Source organism: Rattus rattus, chromosome 5, assembly GCF_011064425.1.
Source record: "Rattus rattus isolate New Zealand chromosome 5, Rrattus_CSIRO_v1, whole genome shotgun sequence".
NCBI classification, from domain to species: Eukaryota; Metazoa; Chordata; class Mammalia; order Rodentia; family Muridae; genus Rattus; species Rattus rattus.
Window position 1 is genome coordinate 89,880,044 of NC_046158.1, and position 12,852 is coordinate 89,892,895.

A 12,852-nucleotide genomic window follows, 5' to 3' on the forward strand; every position below is an offset into this window, starting at 1 on the left:
CCAGGACTGGTCAGGTTTCTGCCTCTCCTATTATTCCATTCATCTTGTCGCAATAATTTCATTAAACCTCTACCCCACCGTCTTTCCTGTGTCGTCAGCCAAATGGGCTAAAACTCATTTTAAAAAAATCAACAACCTAAATTCAGAAGATAATATCCTATAACAAACTGTAAATATTAAAATATCACTTCTTAAGAAATCACCAATCACATAGCAAAAATTCCCAAAAAGATTTATTAGGGAATATAAAGTTCACCAAAGTATTCCTATGCAAAACGAAAAGTGCTCCTTGGATTATTGGATATGAGCTCAAGTTCTACTATAAAGCCATAATAATCAAAACAGCATGGCAACCATATGATTGTCTACCATTGTATAAATTAATATTATGTAGTAGGTTTTGGCTAAAGTCCACAAACTTTCAACAAAAATGACAAAGTGACATATGAAATAGCAGAATGTTCAGCAAATTTTGGGAAACATGGTTGCACACATGAAAAATAAAATTAAGCCCTTATTTCTTCTCCCTTGAAAACAGAAAGAGATCAGTTCCAAATTAATTAAATAAGCTAATTGTAAAATCTGAAACTAATAAACTGTTTGAATGGCTTTTGAGTTTTAAACAACATCACGGTATTAGGCATAATTTCTCTCCTACAGAAGAGACAACAAACTACTGAACTACTGCCATATTATAGTACTGGACACATCTTGCCCAAGTTTCTATTTTACAATGGAAGTTCTAGTATTGGGTAAAACCATTGGAATCTTCACATCCCCAATGTCCTGAGAATCTTTTACCATCATTAATGCTAGATCACTAAACAATTTGAGATAGATTTCTTTATAGTCTTATAACAAAGTATGTTATTTATTCATTAAGAGGACCTTTCCACATAGATATGATGGGCAAACTCAGGCAAAGGCAAATGTATATCTTGTTTTAGACACATCTGCAACATCACTGACCTACAGCAACATATATGTACTTACAAATAAATTTGTTAAATGTCTAATGTGGGTTAATGAATGAATTTAATTTTAATAATTAGTCAATTAATGGATACTGTACTCATAGAGATTAAATTTCAGAATATTATACAATGGTAAACCATAATGTAAAGGATATGTTTTGACACTAAATCAAAATAGCTTTAAAACCTAATAATTAATAATATATTTCATTATACTTTATTCATTTGTCTCTTAAACAAACACCGGGTAAGATTGGATGATCCTGATCCTCTTCCATAATCAGTCTCCCAGGAAGTCTGCCAAAACCAGGGACACAGATATCACAGAACATTTCATGCTAAAACATAAGATTATATCCTCTTCTCAGCACCTCATGGTACTTTCTCCATTACTGACCCTATAATCTGTCACAAAATACTTCTCACCTGATACAAGATGATTGAAATAATACTATGCATTCTATCATATCACCATGAACTAAGACTAAACTTCAATAACAAAAACACAAAGGACACATACTATGGAAATGGAACAACTCTCTGCTCAATGATAATTTTGTTAAGGAAGAGAGAAAGGAAGAAATTAAAGATTTTCCAGAATTCAATTAAAATAAAGGTACAGCATACCCACACTTATGGAATACAATGAAAGCAGTGCTAAGAGGAAAATTCATAGCACTGAGTACCTTCATAAAGAAATTGGAGAGATTCTACATTAGCAACCTAGCAGCAAACCTAAAAGTTCCCGAACAGAAAGAAGCAAACATATCCAAGAGGAGTAAACAGCAAGAAATAATCAAACTTAGGGCTGAAATCAACCAATTAGAATTGAAGAGAACAACATAAAGAATCAACAAAACCAAAAGCTGGTTCTATGAGAAAATCAATAAGACAGAAAAACCCTTATCCAAACTAACTAAGAGCACAGAGGCAGAATCCAAATTACAAAAATCAGAAATGAAAAGGGAAACATAACAACAGAAATTGAAGAAATAAAAAAAATCACAAGCTCTTACTATAAAGTCTATACTTAGCAGAACTGGAAAATCTAGATGAAATGCCATACTTTCGAGACAGATATCATGTACCAAGTTAAATCAAGATGAGGTAAACTATCTAAACATTCCCCTACAATAACCTCTGAGGAAAAAGAAGCAGTCGTTAAAAGTTTCTGAACCCCTCCCCCCGCAAAAAACAAAACAACACAGAACCAGATGGTTTTAGTGCAGAATTCTACCAAGCCATCAAAGAAGATACAATCCACAGACCCCATGAAGCTAAAGAAGAAGGAAGATGAAAGGGTGAATGCTTCAGTCCTTCTTAGAAGGAGGAAGCAAAAATATTTATAGAAGAAAATATAAAGACAAAGTTTGGAGCAAAGACTGAAGGAAAGGCCATTCAGAGCCTGCCCCACTTGGTGATCCAGCACATATACATACATCCACCACACCCAGAAAATATTGCTGATGACAAGAAGTGCATGCAGACCGGAGCCTAATATAGCTGTCTCCTGAGAGGATCTGCCAGAGCATGACAAATACAGAGGCAGATGATTCCAGCCAACTTTGGAACTGAGAATGGAATCCCCATTGGTAGAGTTAGAGAAAGGATTGTAAGAGCTGAAGGGATTTGTAACAGAGCTCCCAGGAACTAAAACATCATCCAAAGAGTACACATGGAGGGACCCATGGCTTCAACTGCATATGTAGCTGAGGATTGCCTTATCTTGCATCAATAAAAGGGGAGGTCCTTTGTCCTGTGGATGCCCCAGCATAGGAAAATGCTAGGGTAGTGAGGCAGGAGTGTGTAGGTAAACACCCTGAAAGAAGTAGGCAGGAAGGGGATGGGATAGGGATTTTTTGAGGGGAAACAGGAAGGAGTATAATATTTGAAATGTAAATAAAGAAAATAACCATTAAAAATAAAATAAATAAAATAAAATCAGGAAAAAGATAAACTGCCTAATCTCTCCCTATTTATTTAATATAGTAAATTAAGTTCTAGCTAGAGCAATTGGACAACAAAAGGAGGTCAAAGGGATACAAATTGGAAAAGAAATTAAGATACCAGTATTTGAGCATGACATGATAGTATACATAAGCAGCCCAGAAAAATTCTACCAGAAAACTCCCACAGCTGACAAACAACTTTAGCAAACTGGCTGGATATGCAATTAACTCAAAGAAATCATTGTCTTTCTTTTATACAAATGATAATCAGGTTGAGAAAGGAATTAGCGAAACATGAACTTTCACAATAGTCACAAAAGTATAACATATGTCATTGTAACTCTAATCAAGGAAATGAAAAATGTGTATGACAACAACTTCAAGTTTCTGAGGAAAGATATTGAAGAAGACCTTAGAAGATGGAAAAATCTCCAATGCTCATAGATCAAGAGGATTAACATAGCAAAAATGGTCATCTTACCAAAAGCAATCTACAGATTCAATAAAATCCCCATCGAAATTCCAACTCAATTCTTCACAGAGAAAAAAGCAATTCTCAACTTCATGTGGAGAAACAAAAATCCCAGGATAATGAAAAAATTCTCAACAATAAAAGAACTTCTGTTGAAATCAACATCCCTGACCTCAAGATATGCTAAAGATTTATGTGTACTTTATAGTACTGGTAGAGAGACAAACAGATCAATCAATGGAATGGAATCAAAGACCCAGAAATAAACCACACCCATATGGAACTTTCATTTTTGACAAAAAAGCCAAAAAACATACAGCGGAAAAAAGAAAGCATCTTTAATAAATGGTGCTGGGCTTTCTTGTTGGTCTGCATGTAGAAGAATGCAAATTGATCCATGTTTAGCACCTTTTTTTTTTTCAAAATTCAAATCCAAGAGGATCAAGGACCTCCCCAGAAAACCAGATACATTGAATCTAATAAAAGAGAAAGTGAGAAATAGTCTAAAACACATTGGCACAAGGGGAAATTTCTTTTCTTTTTTTTTATTATTAACTTGAGTATTTCTTATATACATTTCGAATGTTATTCCCTTTCCCGGTTTCGGGCAAACATCCCCTCCCCTCCCTTCCTTATGGTGTTCCCCTCCAACCCTCCCCCCCATTGCTGCCCTCTCCCCAACAGTCTAGTTCACTGGGGGTTCAGTCTTAGCAGGACCCAGGAGGGCTTCCCCTTCCACTGGTGCTCTTACTAGGATATTCATTTGCAACCTACGAGGTCAGAGTCCAGGGTCAGTCCATATAGTCTTTGGGTAGTGGCTTAGTCCCTGGAAGCTCTGGTTGGTTGGCATTGTTGTACATATGGGGAAATTTCTTGAACAAATCACCGATGAATGGCCCAGGCTCCAAGACCAACAATTGACAAAAGGGACTTCGTGAAACTCCAAAGATTCTTTAAGTCAAAGGACAATGTCAATAAGACAAAACAGCAACCTACAAATTGGGAAAATAACTTCATTAACCCTACCTTTTATAGAAGGTAGGGTATTCAAAACAAAGAACTCTAGAAGTTAGACTACAGAAAAACAAATAACCCAATGAAAAATGGGATACAGAGCCAGAGAATTCACATCAGAGTAATCTTGAATGGCTGAGAAGTGTCTAAAGAAATGTTCAACATCCTTAGTCATCAGAGAAATGAAAATCTAAATGAACCAGAGATCACACCTTAAAACAATCAGAATGGCTGAGATCAAACAGTCAAGCGACCTAAATTGCTAGTGAGGATGTAGAGAAAGACAAACACTCCACCACGCTGTTTGGACTGAAAACTGATACAACCACTCTGAGAAGAAATCTGGCAGTTCCTCAGAAAATTGGAAATAGTTTTACCTGAAGACCCCGTTATACCACTCTTGAGCATATACCCAAAAGATGCTCCAGCCATACTGTAAGAACACATGCTCCACTATGTTCATAGCAGCCTTGTTTGTAATAGTCAGAAGCTGGAAAGAATACAGGTGTTCCTCAAACAAAGAAAAGACACAGAAAATGTGGTTCATTTATACAATGAGATACTATTCAGCTATTAAAAACAAGGACACCATCAATTTTGCAGGCAAATGGATGGAACTAGAAAATATCCTCCTTTGTAAGGTAACCCAGACCCAAAAGGACATACATGGTAAGTACTCACTGATAAGTGGATATTAGGCAAAAGTTCAGAATATCCATGATACAACTCACAGACCATGTGAAGCTTTACAAGAAGGAAGGCCCACATGCAGATACTTCAATTCCACTTAAAAGTGAAACAAAATAATCATGGGAAGCAAAGGGAAGAAGGGACCTGGGTGGGAAGGGAGAAAGGAGGGAAGAAAGGGGGTCAGGATCAGGTAAGAGGCAAAACAAAAGAGAAATCCAAAGAATGGAGAGGATGACTAAAAAACATGCATTAGTGTGATGAGATGGGGGAACCTCTAGAGTGTCCAAGACACCATGGATGTGAGAGGTTCCCAGGACTTAATGGAAATGGCCTAAGGAAAGTGCCCAACACTGGGAAGATAGTGTGTGAAGAGACCACCTCCACTAGACAGACCTGGCCTCCAGTTGAAGGTTAGGCGCTCCCCCCCTCAATTACTTTGACCCAGAATTGTTCCTGTCTAAAGGAAATGCAAGGACAAAAATTAAGTAGACACTGAAGGAAACCATCCAGATACTACTTCAGCTTAGCCTTGGCATCCATCTCATGTGCAGACCCCAAACCCCAACACTATGGTTGATTCATGTTGTGCTTGCAGACAGGAGCCTGGCATGACTGTCCTCTGAAAGGCTATTAGCCCATGACTAAACATGCAGATATTTACAGCCAACCATTGGACTGAGGTCTGGGAGCCCTATGGAAGAGTTAAGGGAAGGACGAAAGGAGCTGAAGGGATTGGAACCCCATAGAAAGAATAACAGAATCAACTGTACTGTACACTTCAGAGCTTCCAGAGACTAAGCAACCAACCAAAGAGCATACATGGGCTGGTTTATGCCCACCCCCCCCCCAATATGTATCAGAGGACTGCCTTTTCTGGCCACAGTGGAAAAGGATGCACTTGGTCCTGTGAAGACTTGATGCCCCCAAAGAAGGAGGATGCTAAAGGGGTGATATGGGAGTGAGTAGATAGGTGGGTGGGGCATCACCTTCTTGGAGATTAAGGGAAGGGGCATGATGACTGGGACTGGGAAGGAGGTCAATAATTGGAATGTAAATAAATGAAATATTTCTTTAAAAAATACAAAGTAAATTCACTGTTGGCCCTTGAGAAGTTTATTTTTGTTTTTTTGTTTTTTTAAATTTTTTTGAACCACACCAATACTAATTTGGCAAATAGTTGAACTAAGACAAAAATGATAATGTTGGTCATTTGGCAAAGGAAGTTAACAATTTGGGATATATACAGTGACTACAGAATTATACTCAGGTAAAATTTACTAATATTTTATTCACATGTGTAAACATGAGGGTCAAAAATGTTAAGTATAACTTTATTAAAAATGTTGAAGAATAGTTTGATGGCATGCTTGTAGGAGAAAATCATTCATATTTTTATTTTAAGGTAAAAGATTCACAATGATATGATGATCGATCAGTAAATATCATGTTTAAATATTAAATTATATCCCTATTGAACAATTTGTAAAATTTGAAATAAGAACAATTTTTTCTTGTTTGAAGATTTTGAATACAAGTTTTATGTGAAGAAATTAGTATACATTTCTAGATATTATGAATTTATGTTGAGACCCAGATATTTGCCTATGAACCTTTTCATAGCATTTTTAATCTTTTTATTTTTCAGTGTATAAATGGTTGGGTTTAGGAGAGGTGTAAAAACAGAATAAAACACAGCAAAAAATTTGTCTAACCAGGTGATACTGAGGGGCCACACATAGATGAAGATGCAGGGCAAAAAGAAAATCATTACCACTGTGATGTGTGCAGCACATGTAGACAAGGCCTTCAATACCCCAGCTTTTGTGCTTTGGCAAACAGTGATAAGGATATTTGTGTAGGAAATAAGCAACAGTATAAAGCATGTTACAGCCACAACCCCACATTCAACATTCATTAAAGTATTTAAATCATGGGAATCCATGCAGGCTAGTTTGATTACCAGTGGCATGTCACAGAAGAAACTGTCTATTTCCCTGGGACCACAGTAAGGTAGCTGTACAACCACTAATAAGTGACTTATACCATGAGTAAAGCCAATTGTCCAGGAAGTCAACACCAACCCAGTGCATCGCTTCAAGTTCATGATGGTGAAGTAGTGGAGGGGTTTGCAGATGGCCACATAGCGATCATAAGCCATTACCACCAACAGCACCATCTCTCCTGCAGCAATGCAATGGGCAAAGAAGACCTGGGACATGCATCCTGCAAAGGAAATGGTCTTGTTTTCCCTAAGAAAGTCTGTGATCATCTTAGGAGTGGTGACTGAGGAAAGCCACATATCAACAAAGGACAGATTGGCCAACAAGAAGTACATTGGGGAAAGAAGATGTGGATCGGTAGTTATTAAGATCAGGATGACAATATTTCCAGACATGATGAGAAGATAAAGCATCAACAATATCACAAAGAGGAAGAGCTGAATACTCTTTGAGTTGGAAAGTCCCCAGAGTATAAATTCTGACACAACTGTCTGATTGGCTTCATCCATTTTATTCAGTGTATCTTCAGAAGTTACCTGGAAAGAAAGAAAAATTATCGACTGAACTATGAGGTGGGTTAATTCCTTTGTAGAATCAGACATGTACACTGAAACTTGTTTGAATAAAAATGCATAAATGTAAAGGGAAATCCAAATATGTGTGACATTGTTGCCCAAAGTAAAGTTCATGAGTCAAGAGTTAGTCTCCAATTAAAGAAGCATCAGGGCAGATCTTCCTGGCTGCTGAGGCCGTGTAGAGCTCATAGGCAACACCCCGCGAGCAAACTTGAGCCTGGGGACCACAGGTAAGACAAACTTTTCTGCTACAAACGACTTGCCTGGTGAACTCAAGACACAGGCTCACAGGAACAGCTGAAGACCTGTAGAGAGGAAAAACTACGCGCCCGAAAGCAGAACACTCTGTCCCCATAACTGGCTGAAAGAAAACAGGAAAACAGGTCTACAGCACTCCTGAAACACAGGCTTATAAGACAGTCTAGCCACTGTCAGAAATAGCAGAACAAAGTAACACTAGAGATAATCTGATGGCGAGAGGCAAGCGCAGGAACCCAAGCAACAGAAACCAAGACTACATGGCATCATCGGAGCCCAATTCTCCCACCATAGCAAACACGGAATATCCAAACACACCAGAAAAGCAAGATCTAGTTTCAAAATCATATTTGATCATGATGTTGGAGGACTTCAAGAAAGACATGAAGAACTCCCTTAGAGAAACACAGGAAAACATAAACAAACAAGTAGAAGCCTACAGAGAGGAATCGCAAAAATTCCTAAAAGAATTCCAGGAAAACATAAATAAACAAGTAGAAGCCCATAGAGAGGAGTCACAAAAATCCCTAAAAAATCCCTGAAAGAACTCCAGGAAAACACAATCAAACAGTTGAAGGAATTAAAAATGGAAATAGAAGCAATCAAGAAAGAACACATGGAAACAACCCTGGATATAGAAAACCAAAAGAAGAGACAAGGAGCTGTAGATACAAGCTTCACCAACAGAATACAAGAGATGGAAGAGAGAATCTCAGGAGCAGAAGATTCCATAGAAATCATTGACTCAACTGTCAAAGATAATGTAAAAAAAGCGGAAAAAGCTACTGGTCCAAAACATACAGGAAATCCAGGACTCAATGAGAAGATCAAACCTAAGGATAATAGGTATAGAAAGAGTGAAGACTCCCAGCTCAAAGGACCAGTAAATATCTTCAACAAAATCATAGAAGAAAACTTCCTAACCTAAAAAAGAGATACCCATAGGCATACAAAAGCCTACAGAACTCCAAATAGATTGGACCAGAAAAGAAACACCTCCTGTCACATAATAGTCAAAACACCAAACGCACAAAATAAAGAAAGAATATTAAAAGCAGTAAGGGAAAAAGGTCAAGTAACATATAAAGGCAGACCTATCAGAATCACACCAGACTTTTCGCCAGAAACTATGAAGGCCAGAAGATCCTGGACTGATGTCATACAGACCCTAAGAGAACACAAATGCCAGACCAGGTTACTGTATCCTGCAAAACTCTCAATCAACATAGATGGAGAAACCAAGATATTCCATGACAAAACCAAATTTACACAATATCTTTCTACAAATCCAGCACTACAAAGGATAATAAATGGTAAAGCCCAACATAAGGAGGCAAGCTATACCCTAGAAGAAGCAAGAAACTAATCATCTTGGCAACAAAACAAAGAGAAGAAAAGCACACAAACATAACCTCACATCCAAATATGAATACAACAGGAAGCAATAATCACTATTCCTTAATATCTCTCAACATCAATGGCCTCAACTCCCCAATAAAAAAGACATAGATTAACAAACTGGATGCAAGAGGACCCTGCATTCTGCTGCCTACAGGAAACACACCTCAGAGACAAAGACAGACACTACCTCAGAGTGAAAGGCTGGGAAACAACTTTCCAAGCAAATGGTCGGAAGAAGCAAGCTGGAGTAGCCATTCTAATATCAAATAAAATCAATTTTCAACTAAAAGTCATCAAAAAAGATAAGGAAGGACACTTTATATTCATCAAAGGAAAAATCCACCAAGATGAACTCTCAATCCTAAATATCTATGCCCCAAATACAAAGGGCACCTACATACGTAAAAAGAAACCTTACTAAAGCTCAAAACACATTACACCTCACACAATAATAGTAGGAGATTTCAACACCCCACTCTCATCAATGGACAGATCATGGAAACAGAAATTAAACAGAGACGTAGAAAGACTAAGAGAAGTCATGAGCCAAATGGACTTAACAGATATTTATAGAACATTCTATCCTAAAGCAAAAGGATATACCTTCTTCTCAGCTCCTCATGGTACTTTCTCCAAAATTGACCATATAATTGGTCAAAAAATGGGCCTCAACAGGTACAGAAAGATAGAAATAATCCCATGCGTGCTATCAGACCACCACGGCCTAAAACTGGTCTTCAATAACAATAAGGGAAGAATGCCCACATATACGTGGAAATTGAACAATGCTCTACTCAATGATAACCTGGTCAAGGAAGAAATAAAGAAAGAAATTAAAGACTTTTTAGAATTTAATGAAAATGAAGATACAACATACCCAAACTTATGGGACACAATGAAAGCTGTGCTAAGAGGAAAACTCATAGCGCTGAGTGCCTGCAGAAAGAAACAGGAAAGAGCATATGTCAGCAGCTTGACAGCACACCTAAAAGCTCTAGAACAAAAAGAAGCAAATACACCCAGGAGGAGTAGAAGGCAGGAAATAATCAAACTCAGAGCTGAAATCAACCAAGTAGAAACAAAAAGAAACATAGAAAGAATCAACAGAACCAAAAGTTGGTTCCTTGAGAAAATCAACAAGATAGATAAACCCTTAGCCAGACTAACGAGAGGACACAGAGTGTGTCCAAATTAACAAAATCAGAAAATGAAAAGGGGAGACATAACTACAGATTCAGAGGAAATTCAAAAAATCATCAGATCTTACTATAAAAGCCTATATTCAACAAAACTTGAAAATCTGCAGGAAATGGACAATTTCCTAGACAGATACCAGGTACCGAAGTTAAATCAGGAACAGATAAACCAGTTAAACAACCCCATAACTCCCTAAGGAAATAGAAGAAGTCATTAAAGGTCTCCCAACCAAAAAGAGCCCAGGTCCAGACGGGTTTAGTGCAGAATTCTATCAGACCTTCATAGAAGACCTCGTACCTCTATCATCCAAACTATTCCACAAAATTGAAGGAGATGGAGCACTACCGAATTCCTTCTATGAAGCCACAATTACTCTTATACCTAAACCACACAAAGACCCAACAAAGAAAGAGAACTTCAGACCAATTTCCCTTATGAATATCGATGCAAAATACTCAATAAAATTCTGGCAAACCGAATCAAAGAGCACATCAAAACAATCATTCACCATGATCAAGTAGGCTTCATCCCAGGCATGCAGGGATGGTTTAATATACGGAAAACCATCAACGTGATCCATTATATAAACAAACTGAAAGAACAAAACCACATGATCATTTCATTAGATGCTGAGAAAGCATTTGACAAAATTCAACAACCCTTCATGATAAAAGTCCTGGAAAGAATAGGAATTCAAGGACCATACCTAAACATAGTAAAAAGCCATATACAGCAAACCAGTTGCTAACATTAGACTAAATGGAGAGAAACTTGAAGCAATCCCACTAAAATCAGGGACTAGACAAGGCTGCGACATCTCTCCTACTTATTCAATATAGTTCTTGAAGTTCTAGCCAGAGCAATCAGACAACAAAAAGGAGGTCAGGGGATACAGATCGGAAAAAGAAGTCAAAATATCACTATTTGCAGATGATATGATAGTATATTTAAGTGATCCCAAAAGTTCCACCAGAGAACTACTAAAGCTGATAAACAACTTCAGCAAAGTGGCTGGGTATAAAATTAACTCAAATAAATCAGTAGCCTTCCTCTACACATAAAAGAGAAACAGGCCGAGAAAGAAATTAGGAAATGACACCCTTCATAATAGATCCAAATAATATAAAAGTACCTCGGTGTGACTTTAACCAAGCAAGGAAAGATCTGTACAATAAGAACTTCAAGACTCTGAAGAAAAGAAATTGAAGAAGATCTCAGAAGATGGAAAGATCTCCCATGCTCATGGATTGGCAGGATTAATATAGTAAAAATGGCCATTCTACCAAAAGCGATCTACAGATTCAATGCAATCCCCATCAAAATACCAATCCAATTCTTCAAAGAGTTAGACAGAACAATTTGCAAATTCATCTGGAATAACAAAAAACCCAGGATAGCTAAAACTATCCTCAACAATAAAAGGACTTCAGGGGGAATCACTATCCCAGACCTCAAGCAGTATTACAGAGCAATAGTGATAAAAACTGCATGGTATTGTACAGAGACAGACAGATAGACCAGTGGAATAGAATTGAAGACCCAGAAATAAACCCACACACCTATGGTCACTTGATTTTTGACAAAGGTACCAAAGCCATCCAATGGAAAAAAGATAGCATTTTCAGCAAATGGTGCTGGTTCAACTAGAGGTCAACATGTAGAAGAATGCAGATCGATCCATGCTTATCACCCTGTACAAAGCTTAAGTCCAAGTGGATCAAGGACCTCCACATCAAATCAGATACACTCAAACTAATAGAAGAAAAAACTAGGAAGCATTTGGAACACATGGGCACTGGAAAAAAATTCCTGACCAAAACACCAATGGATAATGCTCTAAGATCAAGAATCACAAATGGGATCTCATAAAACTGCAAAGCTTCTGTAAGGCAAAGGACACTGTGGTTAGGACAAAACGGCAACCAACAGATTGGGAAAAGATCTTTACCAATCCTACAACAGATAGAGGCCTTATATCCAAAATATACAAAGAACTGAAGAAGTTAGACAGCAGGGAGACAAATAACCCTATTAAAAAATGGGGTTCAGAGCTAAACAGAGAATTCACAGCTGAGGAATGCCGAATGGCTGAGAAACACCTAAAGAAATGTTCAACATCGTTAGTCATAAGGGAAATGCAGATCAAAACAACCCTGAGATTTCACCTCACACCAGTGAGAATGGCTAAGATCAAAAACTCAGGTGACAGCAAATGCTGGCGAGGATGTGGAGAAGGGAACACTCCTCCATTGTTGGTGGGGTTGCAGACTGCTACAACCATTCTGGAAATCAGTCTGGAGGTTCCTCAGAAAATTGGACATT

At 37.8% G+C, this 12,852-nt stretch overlaps 1 protein-coding gene across 1 annotated transcript; it reads right to left on the reverse strand.

Moving 5' to 3' along the window:
* Positions 1-6,669: 6,669 nt before the first annotated feature.
* LOC116900553 (olfactory receptor 4K14-like) lies at positions 6,670-7,611 on the reverse strand. The gene has a single exon (XM_032902279.1). It carries the CDS (start codon positions 7,606-7,608, stop codon positions 6,670-6,672), a length of 939 nt encoding a protein of 312 aa, XP_032758170.1. The 5' UTR covers positions 7,609-7,611.
* Positions 7,612-12,852: the final 5,241 nt, after the last annotated feature.